The following is a 15,227-nucleotide window of genomic DNA, read 5'->3' as shown; positions in this document are numbered from 1 at the left end:
TGTCATCTTGACCTAAATAAATTGGAAAATATCTATTAAAATACTTTTTACTATAAAAAAAAGTAAAAATATTTATTTTAAAACAAACTTGTAATATAAATAAATAAAATGCTATAATCGTTCTTTTAATAAAAATGCAATTAAGAAAAAAATTATTATTTTAACAAATTAAGTAAATATTTGAATCTCAAATATTTTAGTTGACGTAATTGTATTCATTTTTTAATCTCAATTTTTATATAAACAAACATATTAAATTGTAATTGACATATATTTTCCACCAAAAAAAATAAACATGGGGTGAAATAAAAATTAATTTTTTATTATTTTTATAAAGATTTTCCGTTTATTACCTCATATTTTGTAACTTATTATTAAATTTTTAATTTTTTACTATATTAAAAATTATATATGGCTATTAATCACACAAAAAAAAATATACATATTAATTTTTTTTCTTCCCAAAAAAAAATAGTAATAAAATTTTTTGGAAAAAAAAATATCATAAAACATTAATGAAAGTAAATTTACGGACACTAAAATTGGGGAATATAAATCTATTTGTCCGTACACAGGTGGTGTTAAATCAATGCATGTGTCAGGGATGCGAAAAAATGGGAATTAACTATTCCGGAATAGAAATATCTTTTCCCCCAAACGCTCCCAATCATGTTATGGGCCGAAAGCCCATAATGGACTGTTGCTAGACTGTCCAGTTAGTAGCCCATTTTATAATGGGTCAATATTTAATTTTAAAATACCATTTAATTTTATAATGTCATTAATATTTTATAATTGATAAAAAAAAATAAGGATGTACCCATTGGATTATTTTTCACTAATTAAATTATTGATCCGTTTTAATTTTAATAATCAGTTATACGTGAGATTCCACCTCAATTGGAGAAGGGACGAAGTGTTCCTTTATAAAAATGTGAAAATCTCCCTTTATAAATGTCTTTTCAAATCGTGACAATGTCACGTGTCCTCACAATACGAGCTTTGTGAATTTAGCCTAATGGAGTTGCATCCTATTATAATTTGTAAACATTAAAAATATAAAAGTTCTAATAAATGGGGTGTAGACGAGTTAGGTTGAGTCGATTTGTAGAAATATTTTGAACAATTCAAAATTTTGAGTTGATTGGGTTGGTGACGTGAACAACGAGAACAAAGCTCACAATTCAACCCTCTATTTTCAAAACAGGTTGAGTTGTTAAGTTTTAATTATTTAAAAAAACTTATCATCACATGTCAGTGTATGGTTGGGTTATAACTTTATTTTTCGTCGCCCTGACAAAAAGAATGTCAACACTTGAATTGACCCAAATTTTCGATTTTTCCAAAATTCAACCCAACCCCAAAAAAAACAAAATCAACCCAACTCGATGTTTATGATTTGAGTTGGATAGTCTAGATTGATCTGATTTTTAGGCCATATGAACACGTTACTAACAAATTTAATAAGAATTTATTGGAGATAAAAAATATATATATATATATATGTAAATACTTTAATTTGTGTTGTCTCTCTCATGTGTCATTTTGAGTGCTTTCCAAGTAGATTAGCAAATACTTTTACGAGAGTGTGTGTGTGGAATGAAGGCATGTGCCCAATGACAAAGGGGTCACACCCCACAAACCAAACCATGCATGGCCCAAATTTTGGGGGGGAAAAAAAAGAAAATGTGCCATTTTCATCCATCTCCATAATTACTCAAATGCCATCCTACATGTCCACACGTTTTTCCACTCACGAACGAGGGACCTCTACAATAGTATTGATATCGTTTATGTATAAGCTCTTCTTTGCTTTTAGTTTCTCCAGAAGACCTCGTGTCAATAGAGATATTGTTCCTTACTTACAAATTTCTCAATAATCCTCAATACTACCCTGCTTTTAAAACGGGTCTGCTAGGAGGAGTGAGATTCTACGTCAAATGGAGAGAGGAACGAGTGCCAGTGAGGACATTTTGAGATCCCACATCCGTTGGGGAAGAGAACAAAACATTTATTATAAGGGTGTGGAAACCTCCGCCTAGCAAAAGCATTTTAAAAAAACTTTGAGGGGAAGTCCCAAAAGGAAAGCTCAAGAAGGACAACATCTACTAACGGTGAGCTTGAACTGATATAAAAATGCTATTGGACTCAATCCCACTTCCCTTATTGTGTCTCGTCTCGTCTCATCTTCAATTATAAGCAATTTACTCGTAACAACTTGTATATCCGACACATAAGAGATTTTTTATACGACTCGTTAGAATCATAGAGTTTGAATTTTCGTATTGATAAGTCAAATTAACGTATTATAGGAAGGATTAATGAGAAATGTTATGATATTAGCTTCTTTTATGATTATCATTCTTCATGCTTATGTACGTATAATAATTTGATGTTTTGTTTTGATTGAATTGTACGCACTCATTCTCTCCATTTCATCTTAATCCTTACTTATAATATTCACTCTCTTGTTAGTATAATAATTTTGCTATCTATCTACTATTATGTTCTATTTATTTTACAATATTAATATCATCACCACCGTATATACACGGTTGGTTGGGTGGATCTGAAAAATCTTTTGGACCAACACAAAATTTTAGATTGATTGACTTGGTGACCGACAAAATTTTAATGGTGTTTGCAACCCAACCTTTTATTTTCGGGTTGGTTGGGTTGAATTGTAATCCAATTTTGAGTTAATCAGGTTAACCCCACCAAAAAAATGTCAACCTACGAACCAATTGGTCTTGGATTTTCCAAAAATTTAACTGACGAACAAAAATCTAACCCAATCCAGCATTTTTTTATTTGGGTTGAATAATCTATATGGATGAATTCTCAAATCATACGAACTTAGGTGACTTTTATAAAGATTTTTAGATTGTTCTACTAATTAAAACTCGGTCTTTTGTTAATTAAATAGTTTTTTTTTTAAATTAATCTCAGATCATGTTTTTAAAATTGAAAAGGAAAATAATTTTTTTAAAAAAATGATTGGAAGAGTGAAGTGAAATGAGTAGAAGTCCAATAAAGGAGGATAGGCAGAAGGATATGGGTGTAAGGTGTTGAACTGACAGCGAAAATTGTAAAAGGCTGCACATTAAATCCCAACCCCTTCCTTTTCTTTTGGACGGCCTCCTCTCTTTTTGATCGAAAATTTGGTATGGTTTATAGGTTGACATTTAGCCCGAACATAACCCTGCTCCTCTCTTTTTGATCGAAAATTTGGTATGGTTTACAGGTTGACATTTAGCCCGAACATAACCGTACAATACTTTTAAAAAAGTTACACATATTTAAAGTTTGTACCTCGTGTTACTTGTAAATATTTGATATTTGAACTGTTCGAGATTTTAGTTATTAGTGTAACTATTTGCCACCCTTCCTTGTTCGAGACTTAGACTCTCGTTTTTTTAGATTTTAGTGGTTGAGTTTTGTAGTTAGCGTGCTTGCCGGTCGAAAGTTAGACTATTCTCCTTACCTAAAGACAAGCAAACCCTAATCTAACGGTCACTCATGGGTATAATAAATCTAATCTATGATATTTTTAAAAGATTTTGAGATATTTTAGTCACTAAACCATTGGGCATTCTCCTAAATTACTTACCTTATCTAGCTATAATCTTCTTTGAGATATATTAAACCAAACATATTACTAATCTAACTAGAAACGTGTAACTACTCAATGAGTTTCGAGTTCAAACAACATACATAAGATGTATGATGTGTGGCGATTCAAAACTCTGATTTTTTTAGTGATGATATTAATCAGCTCAGTTATCTTCATTGAGGGTAACAATCCAAGCCCACAACTGGCAAATATTGTCCGCTTTGGCTCGTTACGCATCGCAGTCAGCCTCACGGTTTTAAAATGTGTCTACTAGAGAGAGGTTTCCACGCCCTTCCAACGAATGTTTCGCTCCCCTCTTTAACCAATGTGGAATCTCACAGTCTACCCTCTTTGGGGATCCAACGTCTTTATTGGTACACCGCCCAGTGATTGACTCTGATGCCATTTGTAACCGTTCAAGCCCACTGCTGGCAAATATTTTTCGCTTTGGCCCATTACGTATCGCTGTCAGCCTCATGGTTTTAAAACGTGTCTACTAGGGAGAGGTTTCCACACTCTTACAACGAATGTTTCGCTCCTCTCTCCAACCAATGTGGAATCTCACAATCCACCCTTTTTGGGGATCCAACGTCCTCGTTGGCACACCACCCAGTGACTGACTTTAATACTATTTGTAACCATTCAAGCCCACTGCTGGCAAATATTTTTCGCTTTGGCCTGTTACGCATCGTAGTCAGCCTCACAGTTTTAAAACGTATCTACTAGGGAGAAGTTTCCGCGCCCTTACAACGAATGTTTCACTTTCCTCTCCAACCAATGTGGAATCTCACAATCCACCCTCCTTGTGGATCCAACGTCTTCGTTGACACACCGCCTGATGACTGACTCTGATATCATTTGTAACAGTTCAAGCCCACTCCTAACAAATATTGTTCACTTTGACCCGTTACGTATCGAGTTTAGGGTTTAGGGTCGGTAATAATGAGCAAGAGAGAGAGAGGGGAAAGTATATAATGTTGAATAGCAATGAAAGATGTTTGGGTGAGTTTTGGAGAGACAAAGGGTGGGTTACAATGCCTCATGCTTCACAGACCAAATAATTATTGATAAACAAAACCCAAAGCCTTTACTTTTCATTACATAATATAGAAACCCTACAAAGTCTTTTTCTTATTTGGAACCCAATATGCAGCTTCTATGTGATGCCCAAACATGCCTTTATCTCTCATTAACCTCCCACTGGTCTTGTAGTTGAATTCGCATTACATTATTTTGTCCATTTTGTTGTCTTTTGGGTCCTTCATGTTTAGGCCAATGCAAGCTTATGCTAATCATATCATCTTCCAAACCTTTCTTTGCCTCTCCCATGTCGGTTGCTCTTATTACCCACTCTTTCGCCCCAACTTTTTGTCAACTTTGGAGCTTTATTTCTACTCAAGTTTCAATCTTTTTTAAGGTTTTTCAATGTTGGTATTGTATTCCAAAATGGGTATAGTGTATTTTTTTTTTTGAAACGTGTATTGGGTAGTTCTTGAACTTTCAAATATGTGCATGATTAGGTTTTTGAACGGAAAAAGTTTAGTTTTGTATCCAACGAGTCTCTGAATTTTTAATTTACAACATTCTTTTTGACACAAAAACATTTTTAAGGTAAGAGTGTTCATATGACTCGAGAACCTGACTAACTCACTACCCAATCCAAACCATAAAAGTTGGGTTGAGTTATGTTGAATTTTAGAAAAATAAAAAATTAGGGTCGGTTTGTTGGTTAACATTTTTTTTTTTATAAAGTCAATCTGATCGGCCAGAAAATAAGGTTAAAACACAATCTAACCCCATTTTAAAAGATTATTAGGAAGACTAAAAGTATTTGAACTTAGGGATTGTTTGATATTTGAGGGTTATGAGATTTTAGTTACTAATATAATATGTATTATATAAGTAAGATTCTCGACAATTCACCCGGCCCAATCCAACCCAACCCAACCCAACCTAGAACTTTATTCGAGTTGCTCGAATCACTATTTCAACTAACCCGAAATTTTGAATTGGTCCAAAAGATTTCTCTAACTCAACCCTTGTACACCTAGAAAATGGTCTCTTGTATTGAAATAGTTTTGTTGGAGGTAATTTAGAATCTTAAAAGCAACGAAAAGTTGTGGTATAAATGAAGAAACACCAATGATTTTGGAGAGACAATGGATAGGGTTTTTTATCCACAAAATGAAAGTGCATATGATGAATGGTGTGCAATGGGTAAGTTGTTTGTTGCCCTACTTTACTTCTTCTCCAACACTCGTACCATTTTGCAGCTACCCACCATCCACTTGCTAACTATCTCCCAAAAATAAATCATTTTTCTTTTAAGTCAACAACAAAATCATACCCAAATTAACCACTCCAATAATGTGGATTAATCTCATATAACTTTGATTATTAGATTATTGCCTTTTCTTTTGACACCCATTAACTATGATTTCAAGAAATTAAAAAAGTAATTACACCAAAAACTATGACAACATTATATCAACAACCAAAAAACAAAGTTTTTTTCGAGACCCGACCAAGACATCTATCACTAATAGACGTTTATCTCGTAAAAATATCTAAAGAGGCATATAAAACCCATTTTAAAAAAATTCACATTTGCAAAAGTATAATTTTGTTGCGTCTACTTTGTCGAGTTGCTTTGAACCTTGATCATTGATGTTGGGTATCGTCTTCCTTAGATATAGTGTTTCAGAAAAGAAGAATGAATTCTGAGTTGAATCTGACATGATTGTCATACTCTCGAAATGCAATTTAGACAGTGGGCCCTCCTCCTTACATGGAAACACTTGTAGCAGCTCATGTTCTAACATTTCGAGTTGAGAATGATGATTTTGAAGAAACTGAGAAGTATATTTGCAAACACGGGTTTAATAACAACAACAATAATATTAAAATTAAAAAAAAAATCGAAAAGTGACATTTATATATATATATATATATACATATATTAAAAGAACATTCTTTAAATCTCTAGAATGATAAATTGGAATATTCATTTCAAATCTTTCTTACTTGCAATGAATAAACTTTTTCCTTTTTCTTTTTCTTTTTCTTTTTTGGGTTTCAATTAAAACAGTTTATACAACATGATTTATGATTTATATATTATGGAATTTTGTAATAAATTGGTTTAAATGAAGCTGTCACCAACTAATAAATAAAAAATAAATAAAAACAGAGACACAAAACCATGTGTAAGTGTAAGATGTAGTGTTGGATGCGCATGCAAAAGCATTGCATGAGGGACAAAGCCATAACTAAACCAATTCTAATATAATATAATATAATTCAATATTATTATTGTTTAATTAATTAATGAATTAAAGGTAATTATGAGGTTTTATAATATCCCAAGACAGAGGGGGCTGTAAAAGGGGAAGGCAGTAAAGGGGGATGGCCACTCAGAAAGGCCAAATTTTGGGGATTGGGGAACTAAAACCCTTTTAAAATTCATGTTTTTTTAATGTTCTTTTGTGTGTTTGTTGGTACATTACAGGCAATGGAACCAACAATAAAATACCACACAACACAACATTATGTTAAACTAATCATTCAATCTCACACAAACCCTGGTGCTTTGGTCAAAATAATGCTTCCAAATGCCTCATTATATATATTCTCTCTCTTACCGTATAATATATAAAAATAATCGGGAGTTACTGCAATACTTTAAGCGCATTGTTGGTAGATATTTGTGCGCTTTAATCTTTTACTTATCGTTTTCAGTTTCATGATTTTAAAATGTATCTGTTAGATAGAAAAGAAATGTTTCGTTTCTCCCTCAAATTTTGATGTGAGATCTCACAGTATTTATTTATACTAATAAGGTGTACGTTCATTTTTTCGATTATTAGAATATTTAAAGTTAAATATGTTGGTTATTAGCAATTGTGTGTTACTTAGGAATTTTTTTTTAATAAGCATGTTAGTGAGGTTGGTGGGAATATCTTTCCCTCTTAGAAATAGTTGAAGTTAGAGAGATAACATGATCATGTTGTAGATGAATGTTAATGCTGTTAGGTGTCAAATTGAAAACCTAAATCTCGATATGAATTTTGGGTATGAGGTGTTACGAGAATCATACTCTAAAACATTCCACCAAATCGTCACTCGACCAAAAAAAATAACTCATTTTAAAAATAAAACTTTTGAACTGATCGGTGATTTAAGAGTAAAAGGTCATCTTGCAACATTTCTCCCTTTCAACCGTTCGCAATGATCATCAAACGTCGACACAAATACCCAAAAACTTAGCAAAACTAAACATAAAAAGATTAAATGTAAGTAGAGAGAGAGAGAGAGAGAGAGAGCAATAAACAATAAGTGAAAGAAGAAGGCATGGGATGGGGAATTGGGACAGGATGGTTGGAGAAGGTGAAAATGGAGGATATGGGGAAGGGGGAAGGGGGAAGGAGCGTGTGAAGTTCAAATCAAATGTTTCCTTTGAATGCACCAACTCTGTCTATTAGGACACACTTTCATAACCCTTAACCCCACATGTCCTTCTCTCCATAATTTCTTTTTAATTCAATCATCATCTCTATATCTCTCTTGCACGGAGCTCAAGATATGTATCAGGCTAAACACACTGCGCTTTCCTTTTCATACTTTCCCTCAATATTTTTAAAACACTTATGTTAAGAAGAGGTTTTTATAGCCTTATAACGAAGATTTCATACTCCTATCCAATCGAAGTGGGATCTTTAAACCCTTTTAATTAACTTAATATGTCTACAATTACTTCTCTCTCTTCCTTCTTCGTAAAGTTTGCATCTTTAGGACGAACAAACAAAACCCATAATCTCATTTTGGATTTTAAAAACAACACATCACTACCTAAAAGTTGTAAACCTTTTTGCCAATGAATAATGCCTTTATGCTGATCTGATCTTAGAGGAGAAGACATTCATGCTTACCTTAGTTTTGTTTGTCTTCAGAGAATGTTGTGTTAAGTGCGTGGTAGTTTTCTCTCTCTCAGCATAGAATTATTGCATAAAAAAAAAAATAGAAAGATGGGTCTCTAACTAGAAAAGTAAAATGCTGGAGCTCCAGAAGTTTCTGTGGGTCATTAAGAATTTTGTATTATACCAATTATAATATGTGACGATTTTCTTTTAATTAAGAGATTGATCATCGCCTAAAGGCTGACTCTCGTAATCGGAAGCTCCAAGAGATAGTACAGGAAGGATGTTATGGGATATAAGATTATAATGTACTGCATCGAAAATCAAAATAAACTTTTCAGCTCACCATGACTTAACTAAGAATTAGTTCGTACCATTCAAGATAAAAGATTAACATCAACCTGCAAGTGAAAAAAAAACACACACACAGATGCAGTCCTTTTGAAGTAATATGTGAGATCTTACATCAGTTGAAGAGGAGAACGAAACATTACTTATAATGATGTGAAAACTTCTCCCTACCAAACGTGTTTTAAAACCGTGAGACTGATGATGATACGTAACGGGCCAAAACAGACAATACCTGCTAGCGGTAACCTTGGGCTGTTACAAATGGTATCAGAGCCAGATATTGGGCGATGTGCCAACGAGGACACTGGCCTCCAAGAAGGGTGGATTGTGAGCTCCCATATTGATCGAAGAACGAAACATTTCTTATAAGGGGTAGAAACTAGAAACTTCTCTCTGGCAGATATATTTTAAGACCGTGAGATTGGGGAAGGTGGACAAAATAAGAGAGGGAAAACCTAATTAATGTATTATGTTTTGAAGTACATTATCCTCTTAATTAAAAGGCTGATCATCTTTTTGAGGCAACGAGTCAGTGAGCCATAAAATTTGTTTTTCCAAAAAGAAAGATTCTGGAGTCCACAAATTAAGTAATATGAAAGTATTCTTTTCAATATGTTTGTTAATAAATTAAATTTGAGAAACTCACCAACATCATCCATATGATGTAATGATACTCTCATGTGAACAAACAAACAAAAACCCCTTTTCATTTTCTTGTCTCACAGTTAAAAAAAAAAAACTCTCAATTTGATAAGAAAATCTCAAGAAAAAGAAGAAAACACTGAGCATTTGCTCATTAAAATGGGTCAAATATGGCACATTCTTACATGTACTGTACTGACAAAACAGAGGGAGGATTATTATCATCACAGAACAGCAATTGGGGTTCAAAGTTTAGGTAAAATAAAAGATGGGTTTTTCCAGAAACTGTGTAAAAAAAAAACATCATCTCGGTGGTGGTGGTGGTGGTGGTGATGGTGGTGGGAATGAAAGGGGTTAGAGAGAGAAATGGTGGTCCACGCGTGCCGAAGGAGTGAGTGAAGGTGGGCGTACGAGCGTGCTGAGGTACTAGCACTCACGTGCGAGGAGGTTTATATATACGCATGAGGACGCACTGAGAAAGAGGAAGGAAAGAGGGGGAGTGGGCTAAGCAGAAAAGGGTATAGCCTTTCATATTTTTGTATTGTTCTGTGACATTTGGTACAGATTAGGGGAGCATACAGACAGAGAACAAGAACAAATAGATTCTTTACTAGTTTTTTCAGAAGAAACCCCTTTTGATTTGTGACCAACAAACCAATAGAGGTTTTCTAGAGATACCCAAAAGCGATGGAGGTTGAGAATGAAATGAGGCGCCAATCCTCCAAGTTCAGAAGGGTTTGTGTGTTTTGTGGGAGTAGTCAGGGCAGGAAAAGTAGCTATCAGGAAGCTGCCATTGAGCTCGGCAAGGAATTGGTACTCATTCATTCCTTCCTTTCTTCCTTCTCTCTCTTTTTGGGATTTCATCAACTGTTCTTTTACTCTTCTTGGGGCTCAAGAAATCTCCACCAATCTTTGTTTTCAATCGCTTTTTCCAAGTTGGGTTTTCTTGAAAGTGAGTGTTTAATCTTTTCTGGGGTTTCTTTCTCTGCCTGCTTTTGTTTTTGCCTTATCAACAATCACTCGCTTTATGTTTATCCATAAATGGTTGTTCTTATTTTTGCCATATTCGTCTCCTCCTCCTCTATCTCTTTATGTCCATTCTGATTCCTCTGTTTTGTGTCATAAGCTGTCAATCAAAATCCCTTTTAGTTTTCTTTTTCTCTCTGCCATTTAAATGCCTTGAACTTGAACTTTCTTTTTGGCTACAAACTAATAAACTAACCCATCTGCCCATCCCTTGCCTTTTGGAATTTTGCTATCCTTTTGTTGTTGAAGGTTTCGAGGAGCATAAATCTGGTGTATGGAGGAGGAAGCATAGGGCTAATGGGCTTGGTTTCACAAGCTGTTCATGATGGTGGAGGGCATGTCATTGGGTAAACACCACTGATATTATTGAGTCGGCTCTGTTTTTAGGCATTGATTTCCAAGTAAATAGAAAAAAAATAACTTTTGTCTTCTTGTTGTTTTTCTCTGTAGAGTCATTCCCAAGACGCTCATGCCTCGAGAGGTATGTCTGCTACTCCTAGAAAACACGCTTAACCTCATAGATTGAATATATAGCCTTTATTACCTCACTGTTCTTTTCTCTGAGCTGCTGCTGTTTGGAAATATTCACCAATTTCCTTTTTATCTTTTTTGCATCAGACCCACTTTCTGCTGCTTCTTCTTCCTCCCTTGTTTATTCAAATCTCACGTCGGTTAGATAAAGGAATAAAACAATTCTTAGAAGAGTATAAAACCTCTTCTCAGCAGACGAGAGGAACGAAGCATTCCTTATAAGGGTGTGGAAACCTCTCTAACAATTGCATTTTAAAATCGTCAAAACGGAAAATATTTGCTAGTATCGATGTGTTTTGTGTTGCTATCTTCCAAGTGGTTGTCAAGAGGGGTTGTCTCTATTGTGGGCAGTTGGGCTTATCTATGCAGCACTTCATTTGGGGTGTTAGGCACCAATCAAATGGTTGGCTACAGTTAGAGACATAAATATTTGGGGATCTTCTGCTTACTATTTTGAATGATTCCATGTCAACTCCCACCGATCAGTTGAACTATAAAGTACTTGTTTGCATTGTTTTTTATTCCTTGGCCTTTTCCTACTACTGAACATTTTCTTTTGTTTTGTTTCCTTGTAAGCTTGAAATAATGTGGCTAGGGAATATCTCTGCATTACTCATCATTACTTTACTGCAAATCTCTCTATCTCTCTCTGTCTCCATTCAAAAAATTTCAACTTTTTTTTTGTTCCATGTTTTTTTCCTTTTGCAGCTAACTGGTGAAACAGTAGGGGAAGTGAAGGCAGTGGCAGATATGCATCAAAGGAAGGCGGAGATGGCTAAGCATTCAGATGCTTTTATTGCCTTGCCTGGTTAGTACCAAGCCCCACACCACTCCCTCTCTTGCACTGCAACATTGAAGCATACTTGTAAAACATAATGTTCCTCTGCTCTTTCTGCTTATCAGGAGCTTTTAAGACTTGACCAAATCTCTTACTTTCCACAACGACCATGTGAACTTATGTAACAGTTCTAATTCAATCTCACCGCTAGTAGATATTGTCCTCTTGGATTTTCTCTCAAGATTTTAAAATGCATCTGTGAAAGAGAAGTTGTGAAAGAGAAGTTAAAAGATGTTTTTGTTTTTTCTCTTTTATCTGCCATAATTACTCATCACCAACTCTGCACGAACCCAAGACACAATGATTATGGTATAGCCTTGACTAGTGACCCATCAACATCGTACACTGAAAAATAGAGCAATCTCTGTGATTGAATACTCTTCACCTGCTTTAAAGATTGGATTAACTTCAAACTATGACTTGGTTATAGATAATGAAGTATTCAAATGATTCTTGCAGGTGGATATGGAACTCTAGAGGAGTTGCTTGAAGTAATAACTTGGGCTCAGCTTGGAATTCATGATAAACCTGTAAACTACCCTTCTGCAGTTTTTCATCTCTTAAATGAACACTTTTACTGGCTGCTGAGGAATTGACTCAGTGCAACAAATATCAAATTTTGCAGGTGGGTTTGCTGAATGTTGATGGATACTACAATTCTTTGCTGTCATTTATAGACAAAGCTGTGGAAGAGGGATTCATCAGTCCGAGCGCTCGTGAAATAATCTTATCCGCTCCGACCGCAAAGGAGTTGATGATGAAATTGGAGGTATTCTACTGTGTTTGTTGGATTCAAGGAAGGGTTTATGTTTGTTTCATGTCTAAAAGTAGGTGATGATTATTGTAGGAGTATGCTCCTTGTCATGAAAGAGTTGCTTCAAAGTTGAACTGGGAAATAGAGCAGCTTGGTTATCTGTAGAAAGAAAGGATATAGAATGGGATATGGAGGAAGGAAGAAGGAATCTGAATTTTGAAGCTCTAAATTTGTATGTTGGGGGATTTTTTTTTTGTAAATTACTGCAAATTGACCTCGGTAAATGAAGTTTTATATATTTGCTTCTCCATCAAACACTAAGTTTCCTTTTGAAATTGTAAGTAAATGAGGTTGATCATGAAGGTTTCCCCTCTGAAAATGGGCTGCTCTGCTAACTTTTTAGTGTAAACTAACTGGAAACCTCCATTATCATTTCGGATATCCATCTGGGTATTGGTAACAAATGTTTCTGGTGTTCTGAATTCAGATAGTTTCTTTATTTGGAACATGAACAAGAACATGAACATGTGAGTTCCTACTTCCAAGTGAACCAGAATTGTGACAGCAACACATCATTGTGGTGTTTAAATGGTCATATAAATTGTGAGATCCTAATTGGGCCGAAAGAGGGTAGATTGTGAGGAGAGGGGAACGAAACTTTCTTTATAAGGGTGTGCAATCCTCTCCCTAACAGACGCGTTTTAAAATCATGAGGCTGATGGTGATATGTAATGAGTCAAAGCGGACAATATCTGTCAACGGTGGGCTAGGGTTGTTACAAATGGTATTAGAGCTAGACACTAGGCGGTGAACGATGGACCTCCAAGGGAGTGAATTATGAGATCTCTCATCGGTTGGAGAGGAGAACGTAGCATTCTTTATAAGGGTGTGGAAATCTCTCCCTAGTAGACACATTTTAATACGATGAGGTTGACGGCAATACGTAATGAACAACATCTACAACCAGTGAGTTTGGGCCGTTACAAACTAGCTAACTGAAGAAAGAGGAGCCACAACAATGCTGCTCTCATTGACAACTCTTCTTCGCCATCACCGGTCACTCTCTTACTATCATCGAAATCGACGCTGTCTACACAAATCCCTTCACAACCTCCGCCATTCTCATAGCTCCTGGCCAAACCATCAATGTTTTGGTTAAGGCCGATCAAGCCCACGCCCGATACTTCATGGCCGCTCGCCCCTTTACGAACACCCCTCTATTTCCGGCCAATGTCTCGATCAAAATCGATGGACAGTTTTAGGAGCATCTATGAACCAATCTAATCTAATTCAACTCAAATAAGTTCGTAACTCAATCCAAAGGGTCGGGTTGGTTTATCGAATTTTTCAGATTATCCGAGTATTTGAACACTCTTGGAAAATCATTCTATTTTTTAAAAGAAAAAAATTAAAAAACAGTAAGAAAAACAATAGAAAGAAACTAGTGGATTCAGTCTGGTCCGAGCCCATTAAGAGGCCTAGAATAGCCCATAGGTTTTATAGATTGGAAAGCATGTCTACTTAATAGGGTCGTTAAAATTTTTGCGCTATGCATGCTGCTAACTAACTTTAATCATTACTATCTTCCAACTGCTCAACTTTCCCAATCTTATCATAAACTAAAGTTACATATTTAACATTAATGTTCTCGAACTTAAAAAAATAAAATTAAAAATTTAGCATTAAATTCTCTCGAACACCCCTTGAAATCCAATCAATAAAAACAAAAAATCATAAACTAATAATTCTAAATTTTTTAAGAAGTCTGAAGGATTCTCAAACTAATGACCGTTTGAGAGTTTAATGGATAGAATTATAAGTTTGCACATGTGTGCGTTAAAGTTTTTCGAGGGTTAAAATAAGAAATTTATTCATTTAGTGTTCTTATTGATACAATCTAAAGTTTAGGAGTGTAATTGATAAAGCTACAATAATTCCTACGAATCATACATTGTAACCACAAACATTTCATGTCCCTAAAAACTACATGATACAAAATCAAGATAATTTAATTTAATAGTATAAAACTATCAACTATCGTAGACACATTTGGAACTTACAATTATCAAAAAGACGTTTTTTCAAGTGATCATTTCCAACCCTTCGTTCCAATAGGATATAATTTGGATCTTAGTTTGATTTTTAATGATATTTGTTGGTATTTCTCATTCAATACAAGTGGCACATCAAAAGCAAGTCTTCTAGCATAAAACTTCCAACTACTAACCGACAAAACCAGGAAAGTTGTCCTTTTCACCCCCAGAAATAACAAAAGTCACACATGAGAGAGATGGGAGTGGAAGAAACAGGGGAAAAGGTTGATCACAAAGACTTTTTAAGCTTTTGAAGAAGGCTTGTCATCAAAGTTAAACAATGGCTTAACTTTCGAATAACTTTAATAGTATTTGACCATCGTTCAAAATGACTTAGAGAAATACTTCAATTTATCTATCTTAGATAGAACCTTCAATATCTCACGAACTTTTGAATCCCGCATCTCAAATTATATGTCTCAAAGATCTAAATCCATGTTATTTGAATTTGAAGTTTCAATAA

General features: G+C 34.8%; 1 protein-coding gene across 1 annotated transcript; it reads left to right on the top strand.

Moving 5' to 3' along the window:
* The first annotated feature begins 9,974 nt into the window (after positions 1-9,974).
* LOC111463146 (cytokinin riboside 5'-monophosphate phosphoribohydrolase LOG3-like) lies at positions 9,975-13,050 on the top strand. The gene is made up of 7 exons (XM_023106979.1): positions 9,975-10,335; positions 10,798-10,895; positions 10,999-11,029; positions 11,788-11,887; positions 12,377-12,447; positions 12,543-12,686; positions 12,765-13,050. Exons 1-7 carry the CDS (start codon positions 10,210-10,212, stop codon positions 12,834-12,836), a joined length of 642 nt encoding a protein of 213 aa, XP_022962747.1. The 5' UTR covers positions 9,975-10,209; the 3' UTR covers positions 12,837-13,050.
* The last annotated feature ends 2,177 nt before the right edge of the window (positions 13,051-15,227 follow it).

Source organism: Cucurbita moschata, unplaced genomic scaffold (genome assembly GCF_002738365.1).
Source record: "Cucurbita moschata cultivar Rifu unplaced genomic scaffold, Cmos_1.0 Cmo_Scf00028, whole genome shotgun sequence".
Classification (NCBI taxonomy): domain Eukaryota; kingdom Viridiplantae; phylum Streptophyta; class Magnoliopsida; order Cucurbitales; family Cucurbitaceae; genus Cucurbita; species Cucurbita moschata.
The sequence above is the reverse complement of the archived record's forward strand: the minus strand, read 5'-3'. Positions and strand labels throughout refer to the sequence as shown.

Coding starts and splice junctions, on each gene's coding strand:
- LOC111463146 (XM_023106979.1), top strand. CDS start 10,210: ATGGAGGTTGAGAATGAAATGAGGCGCCAATCCTCCAAGTTCAGAAGG. Junction 11,888..12,376: donor TGCTTTTATTGCCTTGCCTG/GTTAGTACCAAG, acceptor TGATTCTTGCAG/GTGGATATGGAACTCTAGAG. Junction 12,687..12,764: donor AGTTGATGATGAAATTGGAG/GTATTCTACTGT, acceptor TGATTATTGTAG/GAGTATGCTCCTTGTCATGA.